The sequence below is a fragment of the Leptidea sinapis genome, chromosome 36 (genome assembly GCF_905404315.1).
Source record: "Leptidea sinapis chromosome 36, ilLepSina1.1, whole genome shotgun sequence".
Lineage (NCBI taxonomy): Eukaryota > Metazoa > Arthropoda > Insecta > Lepidoptera > Pieridae > Leptidea > Leptidea sinapis.
In genome coordinates this window covers 4,635,691-4,653,771 of record NC_066300.1, presented here as the reverse complement: position 1 = coordinate 4,653,771, position 18,081 = coordinate 4,635,691, and the positions used below count along the sequence as shown (strand labels likewise).

The 18,081-nt window shown below is 32.4% G+C and overlaps 1 protein-coding gene across 4 annotated transcripts in view; it reads right to left on the bottom strand.

Moving 5' to 3' along the window:
* The window catches only part of LOC126975616 (uncharacterized), a 68,089-nt gene extending 58,391 nt beyond the window's left edge, over positions 1–9,698 (bottom strand). For 2 of the 4 annotated variants that reach the window (XM_050823595.1, XM_050823599.1), the window contains exons 1-3: positions 9,359–9,698; positions 8,293–8,442; positions 5,665–5,735 (exon numbers count right to left, since the gene is read on the bottom strand). In XM_050823595.1, coding sequence (XP_050679552.1) covers positions 5,665–5,710 — 46 coding nt within the window. In that variant the 5' untranslated portion in view covers positions 5,711–5,735; positions 8,293–8,442; positions 9,359–9,698. The other 2 variants (XM_050823598.1, XM_050823596.1) reach the window with 2 other exon arrangements.
* Positions 9,699–18,081: the final 8,383 nt, after the last annotated feature.

Genomic DNA, 18,081 nt, shown 5'->3' with positions numbered 1-18,081 from the left:
GTAGGTTGCGATATGTAGCATTTATAAGAAATATAGTTTGAACGAAAAGGTTAAAAACTAAAAAACACGCTTCGGTTGAAAAGATAATGGTTGAAATTTAAAATGAATATCAATTCCTTGATGACGATAGGTGGGAAATTAAATAAATTAACAAAAATCTTATTTTGCAAATTGCAAAATGGAACAATTTTATCAAATGAATGTATTGTCATCGGTCCTCGATAAATCTACGAAGTTTGAACGAAATCTGGCCGTTTAAAGTGGGTCAAAATCGCGCCCAAATGAGTCACGTACAAACAAACAAACATACATACAGGTGAAGCTAATAAAAAGCGTGTAATAAATAGTGCACCCTAATAGTGCCAACGGATTTTCGAGTGAAGTTTGACCATAATTGACAAGTATAAAAATTTTGACAGTATGTTTTGAATAATATCGCTTTTACTTCTTTATAAAATTTAGAAAACCTGCCTTGGCCGAGAAGTTGACGTCCAAAGCTAAAATTTGAAAGCCTCATGGTGATGAGTATCCGAATCACCCCTATGTATGTTCTATGATTTTGCGTAGTTTAGGATATAATATTTTTTTTCCCCTTTTATCCGCTTTTTTCACCTAATTGTGGTTTAGGACATTTTTCAATTTTTTTTGAACACTTTTAGTTAATTTTATTGTTGATAATTATTAACTACAGTTGCAATAACCACATAAGAAACAATGAATAGTTTAGACAATAGTTGAAGACAACTGCTCCAGCTAAATTCATGAAAATGTTCAAGGTATCAAAAATAAAATAAAATGGCCTATGGCTTCTAACTATTTTTAAAACTTCCCAGAACATTGGCCAATAAAATGAACCAAATTCAAATTTTAGCTTTGGACGTCAACTTCTCGGCCATTCTGTATAGTGCTTATAACGTATTTATACAGACACACGAACAAACTCACAGCGGACAGAAACACTGAAAGCGGCTGTGTGTCGAACAGGATTTAATAATAAAGAATCCAGTCCAACAATCGTCATCTAATACATAATAATTGCAGTAATAACCTCGTAACACGCCTGCAGACATTACGCAAACTTCATACGCGTCAATTAATTCGATACCAATTCACATTATTGTTGACTTTAACTAAAACTTGTACGATTTTCAAGTTTTAAAGTGAAACTTATAGCGAAGCCTATAGTTCGCAGCAGCTGACCGTGTAGTGTATAGACTATTACTCTTTTGTGCCAGTGCTCCACGCTATTTTGTCTATAATGTGAAAAAAGGTTTCACTTTTACCGTGGTTTCATAAAACCATACAATATTTTTTTTTTAATGGCACACGTCATAGCAGTAAAAATTCTAAGGACAGTAGTGACGACTATCAAATTCACGCTGATTTCAGTCAGTCAACACGTGAGCATGACGTTTGAGACGAGACGTCGTAATATCGAGAAACTCAAAATCTTGATAAATACCAAATCATGTGTGCAAAATAAATTGAAATGATTTTTTAACACCTGCTTTCAGTTCGGAACGTAATGACCATAAAAGAGAGTAATTTGTTAACAAAAAACCAAACTAAATCTCAATTTTTTTTAAGTGTTAAATATTCTCAAAATGTATTCTTTAAGAACTAATTATTTTGGACTGGTATCGCTTGGGAAGCAAATCGGCTAGAAAAGAAACTTTTTAACCGTAAAGCGAATTCCAGTTTGTTTGACGGTTTGTTTTTTAAAGAGCTTTTGCTAACAAAAAACATGTGGAATAAACTTCCTCGTGCGGTGTTATCGGAACGATATGACACAAGGAATATACATCTTTTATAAGTGAAGCACCGTTATGCTAGTGTGTGTGCGGTTACGGGGGATAGCTAGTTACACAATTTTTTCTCCCTTAAATAATCATATATGGCCACAAATACTTATACAGTATCGTTTTTATACTTTTTCACAACGCACAACGGCATTTTTAAAATATTTTATTGAGACGCAAACTGATCTGTGACAGACGATGATAATTCTCATAATGGCCGCCTATCGGCCTGTAGTAGTGTAAGTGTGCGCGTGGGTCTATGTATTTACACGTTAATCGGCTTGTTTTGGTGCTACACTGTTATGTAAGGTAACACGGAGTCCTTATTTTTTTACTAGTCCGTGAAATTAGCCACAGTAGCCAGTTGCGATTGGATATGTTGTGATTTATACATGAGAAATTCTTACGATGTATTGTCATCGTTACCTGGCCAATGAGCATTCAGTACCCCGCACCCGCTCACCTCAATTGTCTGACTGAATTGTTTGCATTGCGAATTTGGTGTCTGTTAGGATGACCAACACTTAACACGAATGCTCGATCGTCTTCTTCTCTGACCAGGTCAATTCTAAATAGATTTAATCGTGACCCTTATAGAATAGCTATTTCATAATAAAAGTATCGTAATAAACAATTATTACAAAAGTTCAAACGCGCTGCCCTAAGTCGGCGTGCTACTTTCACTGTTAAGTGGGTCACCACCGCTGCAGTTGTCCGCGGTCTCGCTGGTCATTCACCGATTGCGACATAACTACTATTCACATTATGTCACCGGGTTCCGTGCTCGGTGACGCTGTGAAGGACGCGGTGTGTTGCAATATTCTGTATGCAACTCTAGATTTTCTGTTGCAAAATGCTCTATACTACACTTTGGATGCGAACATGTTTATCTCTCTGGTTACCTATATATTATGTTACACCTGCTCAGAATGGCCTTTGTAACGGTGCGAGAGCTAAATATGCGGGCAAAAATATTATATGGAATTCCATTACTATCTATCCATTAGGTACTGTCGTGGTTCAGCGGGCGCAGAAAATGTATGAATATAAATTTCTAACACGTTTTTTTTTTGGCTTCTGAATATTTTGGCCGAAATTAAAACTCGTCTAATTATTATAACTGATCTTTAATAATAAACTAGCTGACCCGACAGATGTTGTTCTGTATATAATAAATAAAATAATGTTTTTTTATGAATTTGTCAATAATATATCACAACATCAAGAATTACTTCGTAAAATATGCACCCTGCTGTCGTAATGAAATTGTTTCACAGCAGAACTGTCAAACCGTGCGTCAATAAATTCTCTCATAGAAATTATGTATGGACACATCAAAGGAAAAACAAATTTGTTGTTTTTATTTAATTTAGCAGCATTTTCCTATTTATTCACCTTTTAAACCTTCTCTGGACTTCCACAAATAATTCAAGACCTAAATTTGCCAAATCGGTCCAGCCGTTCTCGAGTTTTAGCGAGACTAACGAACAGCAATTCATTTTTATATATATAGATTATATTAATGATAAAAAAGTATTTTGAAATAACCCTTAGCGCTATAAAGCAATAAAGGGTGTTTCAAAACCCATATAAGTGTCGTTTTCGTTTTGATTTTGCAAGGGATTCTAACGACGGTCATTCAAATATTCTAGAACCAGCTTAAGAAGACATATTATATTTGTATTCTAAAATGAACTGCAGTATGTCTACATCTAACAGTAATAAACTATATGAAGCTTCATTTATACGGCCTTACAAATAAACTAGGTATCAAGTTCTACCTGAGAATAAACCAATAATATGCAAAATGTTTACTTATGGACATTTTGCTTAGGGCGGTTTTCCTGTCACGCGGATTTCTGTCCGCGTGCGCAGCTAATCCGCATGACACAGACTCCGAACGCTCCTAGTCACACGCAAGACAATATTACCACCTGCAATCAACCCGCGTTCCATGCGCGTGCTAAGAAACACAATATGTATAAACTAATAGGATGCGGGTAGTCCGAACGCGGATCAAATTCCGCGTGACAGGAAAACCGCCCTTATACTCTAGTATATTAGGACGCATAACGTTTCCCGCGTTAATTGCAAGGCTGCTTGAGATTCGAAAATCTTCAGAATCATCATTGTATAGTGTAGTGTTGTCAGCGATATAGACAACCTTCTGTATTTTATTGGTTTATTCTCAGGTATAACTTTATACCTTCATTATTATACAGTTCATTAGTATAATGAACTTCATTTGTAAGGTAGTGAAGTGGTTTATTGCAAGCATTCTGTTTACGACAATAGAACAAAACGGCGTACCGCGTTTTTGTCATATTACGCGAAAAAAATGCAATATTTAAATGCATTTTTGTGGCCCTCATTGATGAAAACAAAAAAATTGTTTTTAATTGCTGTTTATTTTCACCTTAGGATCAAAAAGAGTTGAGACACTTTCCAAAAATGATTGTAATGACCCTGTTGTGCTCGTATATGCCGTAATAGTGAAGTCTAAAAGTAATGAATTCCCAAGTTATACTTATATATGTAAAATACTTTCGGATTGCTTTAAAACATTTTCGAATAGTGCAATCGTTTTAACTAAACTGCAACAAGGAAGGCGATTGCGGAATCTGAAGACCTAAATCGTGTTTCTGTATTACGTGCAGTGATCTAGAGAGCACTAAGTTAAGGCGCGCTAACATTACGCTATTCTTACTCGAAACTTTTCCCTTGACACCTTATTAAAGTTAGGTTTACAACGTGCTGCGCGTTCGCGCTAGTAATTCGATTAAATTTAAATTCTCATCGTTTCCGTAAGTAGACTCTATTACTCGCTGTAATATTAGCTAACTGGTAATGAAAATAGCATCTGGGAACCCAACAGACAAAGACAGAATTTAATTTTTAATTTTCGTTTGTCTGTTTGCTTATTTAGGTACTTTGATTAATACATGTAGATTTTTCACGATAAATCACTAAGACTAGCACCAGCAAAATATCCAACAATACCACTGGCAAAAATATCGCACCTGCATATTCGAGCATTCGCTACGAGCAGATGATTGCAAGCAAAGTGTAAACACAGCCTTAAACAGTCTCCGGCCTCGCCGAGAGACGCATTATACGTGTCGTAACCGCACTCGAGACAACTTGTTTTATAATATTTTACAATAATGCTAGTATTTAGAGCCTTCACTCTGTTATGTGTGCAATCACTGTTTATTTTCTAGTTAAAAAAGAGCACGATAACATTCGTTGTTATTAATATTCGCTGATTTTCTGACGCCAATTTCTCAAGTCTGAAGCATATGTATATTTTCGAATGGGTCATAGATCTAGACACAACAAGTGATCAAGAAATCTTATATTGAATAAAATTAATGTAACAACTGGCTAATAAACGTTTTTTTTATCATTTCTTTACATACTCCATATTCAACTATATGCAAACTTCCCTATTATTATTGATATATTTTTGTTTCCTTTGGAAAATTCTATTGGAACTTACTTAAAATACAATGCTGTATTGTAAGATTGCTATCAACAACCCATATCAAATAAACACTAATAGTTTTGCCAAATTCATTGTAGTTCTTTACACTACTAAAGAAACCACTTCCTTTGAATAGACCGTGAAGATCTGGCTTACTGCTTGTTAAAAACAAAATCCCGAACACATCTATATATAGATTATATTCTGGCGACTGATTACAGATTCAAAACACGAAATAAATCTCTAAATTATATTTTATTGGTTACCACAGAACTCATATTCGTTAATAATCTTTTTTTTGATGGCTATTCCTGTTTAATCCCAAGTAAATAAAAATAATAATACTGAAATAATCGAGTATTATTAAAATGATATTTTTACCTTCTGTGAAAGAAGCATCATCTTTGTCGGCGGATATTAGCCCCATGGTTGGTCTGGAACAAGCTTCATTACTGAAAACAAAGCACCTGATGATTTACTTGTATTTTTGGATCACCTGATGATTAGCGCATAATATTCACATAAAAGAAATGTCTTCTAGGAGTTTCACACCCTTTTAAGGAGCTATAATGGATAATAAATAAATAAATAAATAAATAAATTCTTTATTTTGCTAGAAAACATGTAACAATGGGTGTAAGTAGTTTTAATGTATCAATGTTATCGGCCATTTCTGGCATGCAAAATTATTATTAACAAAATTCTAGTTATTATTATAATTGATTAACAAACTCTATATTTTAAGCACTTAGGTTAATTTAAATTATAATTATTATTTTAAATGTCATTATTTAAAGACTAGAATTAATATATATTTTAAAGTCAATTTAATTTAACCTAATGTGTCAACATTTCATTTATGGAATAAAAACATTTATCTATAAGCCATGTAAAAAGATCCTTTTTAAATCGTTGGACGGGTAATACGCGTAAGCTTGGAGGGAGTTTATTAAATATTTTTATACACATGACATAGCTACATTTTCCGTAGGATGCATTATGAAATTTGTGTGCAATCACCAGTCTGTCACCGTTTCTTGTATTTCTCGGATAAATATCTCTTGCTTTTGTAAATAAATGGTCATGTTGTTTGACAAAGATACATATTTCGTATATATACATACAGGGAAATGGAAGAATACGTAATTCTTTAAACAGTGGTTCACACGAATCTAAGTAAAAAGCTCCTGTCATAGCTCTTAAGCATCTCTTTTGGGCTATGAAAGCCCTATTAGCCTCGCTAGAGTTTCCCCACAAGATTAGTCCATATCGAAGTACTGATGCGACATAACCATGATAAGCTGCCAGGACTGTACTTTGTAAAGCCGTTTTACGCAATCTATATAACACATAAACATATCTATCAATTTTTTGGCATACCATGTCTACATGCTCTTTCCATTTTAGATTTTTATCTAGAAGTACTCCTAAAAATTTAACATGCAAAGCTTCTTCTATTTGGGTATTTGTATAATTTATCTTAAGGCTATAGTTATTAGAGCGGTTACTTAAACTAAATTGCATAAATGAGGTTTTTTTAATATTAACTTGAAGATTATTATCCTCTAGCCAATTTACCACTGTATTAATTTCATTATTAATCTCACTTTCATAAATATCAATCTCATTTTTATTATTACATGTCATAATTATTGATATATCATCGGCAAATAAATAACAGTCATTTTTTGTCACACTAGGCAGGTCATTAATATAAATTAAAAATAATAATGGTCCAAGGACGCTTCCTTGCGGAACACCAAATCTATTTAATTTAAAGTTTGATTGTTGGGCAATTATGGTAGCCTTTTCGTCGATAGAATTGATCTCCACACATTGCTTACGGTCTTTTAAGTAGGACTCCATCCAGTTAAGAGCTGGTCCTCTAACGCCATTTTGCTCCAACTTATCCAACAAGATGGTGTGTGATACGAAGTCAAAAGCCTTGCTCATATCAAAAAATATTACACACGTTGGTTTTTTTGAATCTATATTTTCTGCTATTTTGTTAACCAGTTTAAATGCAGCTAATGTTGTCGACTTGTTTTTTTGAAAGCCAAATTTTAATAACAATATTCAATGAAAGAATCATAGAATAATTTATGTTTAAATAAGAATTTGCTGTTTTGGCAAACTGAATACTTCAGATTAAAATAAAACCTTGTTGGTATGGTATGATAGTTAGAGTTATTTTTTTTTAATTTTCTATGCCTAAATGAGATAGGCAAAGGCAGTGTCATGCAGCCATAATATCAGGGTGAAACTTTTTTCACATGACAGCTGGAACATTCTAGATTAAAAAATGTACAATATTGGAGTGTTTGATTATCAATTGTTTTTTCATTTAGTTTTAAAAGTAAAGATGGCTGATACATTTCATATATATGCTATAACTCAAATTTGGTTAATTCAAATTCAAATATTTTATTCAAAATAGGATGCAAAATCACTTATTGAACATCAAAAACCACCACCCATTCAAAATAGACTGCCTCAGACCAAAGAAGAATTGACCTCTGTGGTGTTTTTTTTATAAAAATATGGATTACAATGTAATATCCTACAATAAACATTTATAAATAAAACTTCCCCACACAAACAATTTTTAACATTCTTTTAAATTTCGTAACACAATTGTTTTGTACCTTTTCTGGGATCATATTGTAAAAGCATAATATACATTGCCCAATAAAATACTAACTAACTTAACTTAAACGAGTAGTAGGCAAAACAAGTTTAAGTTTGTTCCTCATGTTAACATTATGCTTGACACAGTTTCTAGCAAATTCCTCAATAAGCTTATAAACATATACACACAGAACATTATCAAAAATATATTGAGAAGCAACAGTCAAAATATTTATTTCTTTAAATTATTCTCATAATGATTCTTTAGAATGTAGGTTATAAATAGTGCGAATAGCCCTCTTCTACAGCACAAAGATGGTATTAATATCGGCTGCGCAATTCTCAGCTATTGTTATCCATAGCAACCACAGACATAATCACCTCAGTAATCTCTCTCTGTAGCACACAACTGTCCGCCGTTCATCACATATCCCAATGGAGAATGTAGCAAGTTCTGGTCTACCAAACTGTTCCACAGAGTGGTGGATGAGGAACCGCCGATAGTTGCTCACAGGAGGGAAGACGAGAACGCTAGGGGAATGAAAAATAAATTTAGTAATACAATTGAAATATACAATATGCTGAATGTTACAAAAATTAAAACAATCCATGTTATTTGTTTAAAGGTATGTTATATTTGCTTAAATAAGCAGAACAAATGCCATTAAGATTTATGAAGTAATTTTAAAGTTGGAAGATATGTTATAAGTGTGGTAATGACTTTCTTGCCACTTCTTCCCATTAGATCTACAATTTTTGAAATTGTTATTAAATGGTAAAATATAAAACTATGGTGTTGAACAAATAACTTTTAATAAATATATTTCACACAGTATTCAGTTGAATATGATAAAGTATTTTAATTATATATACTAGCCATAATTTACCAGATTATTGTTAATTAGAAACATTTTATGTATGAATCATATAAAAGTATTATATTATAAATATTAACAACACTAAAAGGATCTTTGGCTTCAGGGTCAGCTACAGACAACTAAAAAAATAAACCTAAAATTTAAGTATATAAAAAGTTGATTTTATTTACATAATTTTAGCTCCATTGCATTCCAAAATATATTACTACAGACTTACTCAGCTGAATGTTATATTTAACGTCTTATTTTTCAAAATAAGAGGAATATTTGTAAATCCATGCCATAATTCAATATATATTGTGTAAATAAAAAGTCGATGTTAATTACTGAATTTTAATATCATTTATAATATTTATAAAGTCTAATATAATGGAATATGTTATTTATAAATCTAAGTAACTAGATAATAAGAGTTAATAAAGTTAATCCTAATTCCTAAAATGTTTAGTGAGTATATATTTAACCTTGAAAGATCCACTCAACATGTACGTATATTTTTAAAACCGCCTACTTAAAAAGAGTGGTATTTTTGTATATTTTGTTATAGGTAACATAAGATAACGATTTACCTGTCAACTTTTCCTTCGTTTATAAAACATTTCAAGTCTTCGTTGACATTTTCGATAAAATTGGTATCTGCAAGGTTGAAAAACCTCTCTACCGTTCTGGCACCCAGCTTGACGATAAACAAAATACCGTTTCGTACACCAATAAAATTGTTATTAGATGTAGCATTGAAAAATATTAGTTGGATTGTATTTGTCGTTAAATATTTTACATTTTGTAAATATAGCCAAACTTAAAAAGTTTAAACTAGAAACTCAAGGCCGGAGGTATCGTAGCTACTTAGCTAGAGAATTTTTATTTTAATTAATTTAGTGTAAATTATGTAGTCTACAATCTACATTATTCAAGTCATTTATGTTAGATATGTCAATTGTCAAGTCATGTGCACAGAATAGGTACTTTTTACTCTAACGTCATGTGTAAACTTTCATGCTTAAGCGGTTATTACACTTGACTGAATTTAGTCATCTTAATTCAGTCAATACTGAATTTAGAAAAGTATAATCGCTTTCAGCAATCTAGCATCCTAAATTCAGAAGCAAAAGTGGATTCTGACTGACTAAATCATTTAGAAGCCTAATTAGAATCGCATTTAGGAAGGTGAAATCGCATTTAGTTTATACTGATTTCAGTCGCAAGTCTTCGTGTGTGGAGGACGTATTTAAGTTTTGTTTTGTGTTCCCGCATAAAAAAGTGCAGTGGTAGTGCGCAGCATTATCTAGGAAATGACGAAAGAAAAAGTAGTCATGCTCAATATTTTTGAGCTGTATAAAGATATAGCCCTATCTGTGGGACAAAAATTATATAAAATTCTTCTTTAAATTAATTAATTGAGCCAACGACCAGGGCTAGGCAAAGGACAATTTTTTGGTCTGGACAACACTGGAGCCATCCTCGTACTTATACGACACGTCCCAATTCGTCACGCTTTAAGTGGTGACTGATTCAGTAATTAAATTTAGGACAGTTGAAATGACTAAATTCAGTCAAGTTTAATAACCGCACTAGTCTTCATTGTCAACTTAGACGGAGGTTAGATTTAGTGCCATAAGCAATTTTTCTATACTGCTAAATGCGAGCTTAGTAGAATACCAATATTTCAAATGTTATTCGACAGTCGTCGCGTAGAAGTGTAATTGTATTATTTTATAGAATACATGGTTGCAAATTTCTGAATGTGATTAAATCCTGTAAAGTTTAGTGGCTTAATAATTTGCATTGCTTATTAATAGCAGCGTGGTTCATAACATTGACACTGGGTTAAGACAGGGTATAATATTTCAATTCACTCACCACTTTATAAAATTATTTCTGTTCCTATTACGATAATCTACCATTTATATTTAGAACTCAATAGTAATAATGCATTGGGTAGAAAACTCTTTTCAGGGCCCACATGAACGGAGCCTTGTGCTTGATAAATATTGATTTATTTAATTACCTATCGAGCCACGCAATCCGAGTGTGCCGTACGGCACCCTATGCCCTCAACCAGTTCTGACCCTTATATTGTTTTTAAGATGGTTTATTTTCCTTTAAACTTACTAACCAATGAAATCAAATATATATATTGAACAGAAAACATATCATGACATAATGTGAAGGATAAAAAATTTCTTAACAATGCTCCATTTTTTTACCTTACTCTACGTTTTGATTCATAAGGTATAGTTTTTTTTTATAAAGAATCGGATCTAATTCTATTTAAAAAAATTAGATTAAAATCATTACCATATTTATAGTATATAAATAAAAGTGAAGATATTTAAGATCTATTCATAAAATATTTTTTGATGAATGGCTCCATGCAATTTCTGTTGATCGTTGTTTCAGTGGGTCTGCATGAATATAATCGATTTAGAAAGAACATATAAAGCTCAATACAAAAACATAAAAACTAATAAACAAAACAAGTAATCATCATAGAAAATACTTATTTATCTTATAATATAACAAATTTTCTGTCTGTGTAAAATAAAGTAAAAACACAATATGAATAATTTATACATGGTCTTAGAGCTATTACGCACTGTCGACTTGTCGCCGGCGACTCGGTCGCTCGGCGACCAAAACATAGGCAACTAAGCCCAGGAGACCAAGCTGAGCGACAGTATTCCAAGTATATTCGTGCAGAGTGGACGTCGAAGAAGCTACTAATCAAGAGAAAGAAAAATAAAAGAAAATCAAGAGAGTATTGGGTACATCCTTTGTTACAAGAACGGAGATCAAAAGGAATGTTTAAAATATTTTATGAAGATGTGAGAAAATACCCTCGTAAATCCCTTTTCTTCTTCTGCTAATCCTTCACCTCCAAATAACTCCACTATATCTTCCCACTGTTTTTGACGTGACAACGTCTTATAATTCGATAGAGCCGGCTGCACGCACGATACACACATAATTATCGAGCGTAGCTATGATTTAAAAAAATTAAAACATAAATATTAAATCTTCCACATATCACAACAACGTGTCTGAAATGACAGGTTGGACCAGCCATCCGTCAAAGGGAACATTTTCTCCTATATCAAACACATTGAGGCGGGCTTTTTAAAAACTAGATTTACGAAAATTTTAATGTTTCCAAATTTTAAATGTAAGATTTATAAACAATAATTTAATCATTGTTTATTCTTATAATGAATTATTTAAAATTATTACTTTTTTATAACAAATTACAATTAAATTTGCAAAAATAATTAAGTAACTAATTGAAAAAATTTAATTATATTATTAAAATAATAAAATCAAAATTTAAATTTTAACAATTGAGTAGAAATTTAAACAATAAATTTTATTCAAGTATTTTGTTGTATTTTTATTTTTTAAATTTAAAATGATTTTCTGAATGAAAAATTTTATGATTTTTTTTTTAAATTGTTTTGTAAGAAATTAAATATTACACATGTTTAAAAGTTGTAAAACAATTGCTCAACGCACATTTATTCTTGTAAAAACTATTAAATTGTAAAAAAAATTGACATAATTGTATTTATGCGTACAAATAAATCTAACTTGATCAATTTCATTGTGATTTCCAATTACCTCCTTCTCTATATACATACAAATCTATTAAACAAATGAAATTAAAATTTTCTTTTGAAATATGCTACCATTCCATCAGTATTTTCTTAAGACGTTGTCACGTTCAATTATCGTCAGTAAACCGCCTTTACAGACAACCAATTTTTTTCAAATCCCGATTAGAATATTCGTCACTTAGTAAGTCCCAAATAGCTTTTCGGGATTGTATTTCCATTAAAAATTTCTCGGTATCGAAAGCCTGAGCCATTTTTGTGCGCGACGTCCGGTCGTTACGACAGTTGCTCGCAGTGTGAATGCTTCCATTTGACGCCGTGCTCCTATTGGTCGCCGGTGACCGGCAATCGCTTGTGCGTCACCACGTCGCGGCGAATCGCCCAGTCGCTTGAACGACCGACGACCAAGTGCGTAAACACCTATTTAAACTGTAGAAAGTCACAGTCGCCAGCGACCGAGTCGCCGACGACAAGTCGACAGTGCGTAATAGCTCTTATAGCTTGTTTCAATAGCTTTCAGATACATTCACTCAAATCATCGTAATTATAAGCAATCAATTGCTACACGCAAAATCGCGCCGATCTATAGTCTATTTTTCCTTACTTGTCCTAAAACGTAAACAAAGATGACCTTAAATTAAATTGTCTTATTTTCGGACAACCACACATTTTAGATTTGTCTTCATCATTTATAACTATTTCAGGAACACACACGCAATTAATTACACTAATAAAAGCTATTTATCAATGTTTTAGATGTTGTAAAATTGAAAAAATTACAGAGCAACTTTTATATATAACATATCAACATAAGATTTAGACGTTTGGCTACAGAGATGGTACATGATGGTATATGATGGTGAAACTGAACAAATATCAATAGGATATCAATCTGAACAATATATATCAAAACTGAACAAATAATAACATACAAATAATAATACACACATCAAAAAAGTCTAAGCAACATATACTAATTTAAATTTTTGGATAGTTTTCACATTAGAACGTTGTATTTTTAGGGTCCTATGATGTACAAATAACAGCTGTTGTTTTCATAAGTTCTTTTTATAACAGAAATTAACAATATTAGAATATACTGCAGAAACTAAGGTACATAAGCAACTAAACATGTTTTTAACAAAATGAAATTTCTAAAGAAAATTAATTTATTGTGAAAGAATAGGATAATTTAATATAAAGTATGGCCTCCTCTGCAATTCAGAAATTGTCGGCAACGATTATTCATTGAATTAATGAGACTTTTTATGTCTTCTTGCGGTATTCGCTCCCAATGGAATTGTAGCAAATCCTTCAGCTGTTATGTTAATGTCACTCCATCCAAGTCCTTCAAAACACGTCTCTGGAGCATGTCCCATGCGTGCTCGATGGGGTTGAGGTCTGGCGATTGTGCAGGCCAGGGAATTGCCCGGACTTTCTCCGTTGCCACGTATTGACTGGTTCACCGAGCTGTATGTGAACGCGCATTGTCATGCATTAACGTAAAATCGCAGCCAAAGGTTTGCAAATGTATGGACATAAGGTCTGAGAATATCTTCAACGCAATTTTCAGCGTTCATGTTTCCATTTACAAAAACAAGCTCAGTTCGCCTGTTCTTCATAATACCCGCCCATACCATAACTGTTGAGTCGCTGTATGGATGAACTTCCTGAATGTTGCCGGAGAATCGGTTTCAGATTCTTAAAAGTTATTGTGTATATATATGTATGGATATATACATATTTATTTATTTATAATCGCTTTTAAAATGATCACAGAATACCTTTATTTATTTATGGTGTATGTGGATAATGCAGCTACCGTACTCAATAACTTTTGTATTAATGTACATTTACTTTTTTGACTTACTCGTGTAAGACATTGAGTGTGTTTGTTGCATCATTTTACATTTTACATATTATATTGTAATTGAAATGATTTTTAAATCGATGTAAATGTAATTCTTGATATAAAAGAGTGGCAATGAGTGTCTTGCTACTACTTCTTATTAGCTCAACCCTTTACGAAGTAGCGGTAGATTCAATATGAAAAATATTTTTTTTGACATTCATACGTGTCATTTTCGTGACCTACGTGAATAAACTGATTTTGATTTGATTTGATTTGAATGCACCTGAGCCTTTCAGTATTTTCGGGCCGACGGTACACTCGCACCCTTCTTGTATTAGGCCTAAACCCGAATCGCGACTCATCGGAAAACATAATTTTATCCCATTGTTCCTGGGTCCATGTTCTGCGTTCTCTACACCATTCATTTCGACGAGCGCGATTCCCGTGACGTATCCGAAAAAATGCTTTTCGAAACTCTATTTCACGTTCTTGTGAGACAGTGAAATATCGTTTTTAACGTTTAATAGCTATGAATGAGGTAGCATAGAACGTAAATGGATAACTTTATTTCCGATTAAGATAATTATCCGGATGAATATAATATTGTGGTTTTTACTGAGAATAGGGGAACTAACTAATACAATAACAAAATTACAGCTTACAATTAATACACTAAACGAGCTTTCTTAATTTACAAATAATATAATAACTGGGTTGGTAATTCTTTGTCCACTCATGAAGTTTCGTTTTAATTAATAATTACATTGAAGGAGCAAATTACTGTTCTTTTTTGTCAATAGTGTTGTGCAGTTAGTCATAAAAATATATCGAATTTATAATTTTAGGACACAATTTTTTTTTATTACATTGATTTCTAAACAATATTAGGGTATTTATTATTTAAGCTATTGCATAGCTTCTATCGCAGGCCTTGAGCGTGGAGACCGAATCCAGAAATTCCCTAACGAAAATAACCTAACACCCCACTTATAATTACAGGCCCATTACACTCATCCCAATATTATCAAAAGTAATAGAGAAAGCGATGAACAGTCGAATGTTATCTTTCTTCAATGAAAACAATATATTACGACGAGAACAATTTGGCTTTCGAAAAAATAGTTCCACAACATTAGCTTCATTTAACGTTATTAAAAGTATTTGCGAAAGCTTAAATAATAGAATACCCGTAACAACGATATTTCTAGATATGTCGAAGGCCTATGATTTGGTATTACATCAAAATTTATTGAATAAACTTGAAAAATACGGTATAAGAGGCAATGCCCATAACTTGATTAAAAGTTACCAAAGAAGTCGGCAACAACGTACCGAAATTCAAGAATAGTTAAGTGTCATAATAAATCCACAAAAATTGTTTACACTTCGGAATTTAGAGAAAATGTTATAAAAAGAGTTGCACCATTCCACAAGGTAGCATTATTGGCCCTTTGCTATTTCTATCATATATCAATGACCTCCCAGACTCTACAATTAATCAATGTGTGCTATTTGCCGATAACACCACATTAATTACTAAAGAAAAAGATATAATTACACTAAAAAATACAATTATTAATTCACTTAATGACATTACCAGATAGCTTAATAATAATAACTTAAACTTAAATATATTAAAAACTAAAATAATCCATTTTAATACTAACAGAAATTTAAATAATAATTTGAACATAAAATATAATGGTACAATGATTGAACACATAAATAATACTAATTTGTAATAAATTGGACAGGTTTATTTTTGCTATTAGGAGAATAAGACAGACAGTATCACAACAAGCCGCGTGGTGTGCATACCACGGATATGTGTCATCCATTCTGTGCTATGGACTCATCATTTGGGGAAATTCTTCGGACGCAATTCGCGCTTTCAGAGTTCAAAAAAAATGTATTCGTGCAATATGCAATGCACACTGGATCGATAGCTGCAAGCCACTTTTTATCAAAAAGAAAATATTAACACTACCCTCTCTGTATATTCGAGATATGTGTGTATTTGTACATAAACACCCGGAATATTTCAAACAAAATGAAAGATCACTCTTCTAGGAACACTCGATACCCAAACAAATTACTTGTACCCAAATGTGAATTGACACTCTGCCAAGAAAATGTTCATTACATGGCGATAAAAATATATAATAAGTTACCCGACCATTTAAAAGACATGACATGTAATAATCTTAAGAATAGATTAACATCATGGCTAACAAAAAAAATTTTTTATTCAATAAATGTCTATTTAAATTTAACGAAAATTGACATATAAAATTTGACATGAATATTACTGTTTTATTAGAATTATAATTGTATTGCTTAGTTTATAATACTTAATGGTTAGGTTCAATTTCGTGTAAAATAAGAAACATAATCTAAATAAAATAAGACCAATTGTAAAACTGACCTTATTCGAATGCAAATAAAGAATATTATTATTATTATTATTACTAGATTTATATAGATATTTTGCCACGTTCATAACAGTTGCCGTGGAACAGTGGTTATCACGTATGTTTTTTGCGTATGAAATCTAATACGTTGGTCACATAGGTGTAACCAGCACAACTACAACCTCCGGCAAACTGGCGTCAATGCAAAACAAAGCAGTTTCGACTTAACTTTACTTCGAAAAGTACAAATTGTGAGTGCACTGCGATTGTGATAAGTTAATTTAACTTAAAAAGACTAAAAATTGGGCTCTGTTTACGCCTTTTGTTGTTGATTTCGTTGATATGGCTGAACGTACGCAGATAACTTTTCTAAACAGTCAGACACGTGAGTTTGTTATACGCCTTTGTAACTATTTCGATCGTGAATCTCAAAACGGAGGGCCAATTTTACCTATAACGTCATTGGTTGAACGCGTAGCTGATGCGCTTAATATTGGACAACATTAGACGAATAACTAAAGAAAAATATGGCGAGACTGGCACAGAATAAAATAAACTTCACACACCAAAAAGAGAAAACGAGCAAAACCAGTCGTAGGCATCGATAGTTTTGATGCCGATGCCATCCGAAGACTAATATTTACGGAAGTAGTATCGAACAAGAAAAAAGTTAGTGCAATCACTGAAGGAAGCTGAATTATGCTTCGGTGGGGAAAGTTCTTTAACGAAGATTTTGAAGACCGTTGGATTTCGATACAAACAATGTAACAAACGCAAAACATGATGGAAAGATTTGATATCGTCATGACAAGATATATATTTTTACGGCAAGTGAAAGAAATTTAAAATTTGGAAAAATGTTGTGTTTTTGGATGAAACATTGTTGAATGCTAACCATACTGTAAACCGTTCTTGGACCGCTTACACATCACGTTTTATTTCACATCACAATTATACTATGTCAAAACGGCCATCATAGCGTGCCGCTAGTATAGTAATAGAATAGTTACTAAAACATCATAGATAGTAGTTTTTATCATCGGAATCCAATTAATAAAACTAATAAAATAACTTGTTATATTATCTCTACCCGATACTTTTCATTCTCTGCATAAAAACCATTAAGTTCAGTCGTTCATTCGTTCGATGATCCCCATCTTTATGAATTCTTTCTTGGTACGAGCTGGTTCTCTGTACGCCATATTTACTTACAACGACAAGTAAGGAAAAATAGACTAAACACCATAACGCGAGGATCAGCGAGCGACGGTCGTCATAGGCTAAGTAGCCACTGACTATACTCTTGTAGTTCTTTTTCCTTCTATGATAGATCTTCCGTGGTTTCTCTTTTGCCAAATGCCCAAAGCACAAATGTCATTTAAGTGTGTCAATTAAGTTTTGACATTAGTTGTCAATTTGTGACT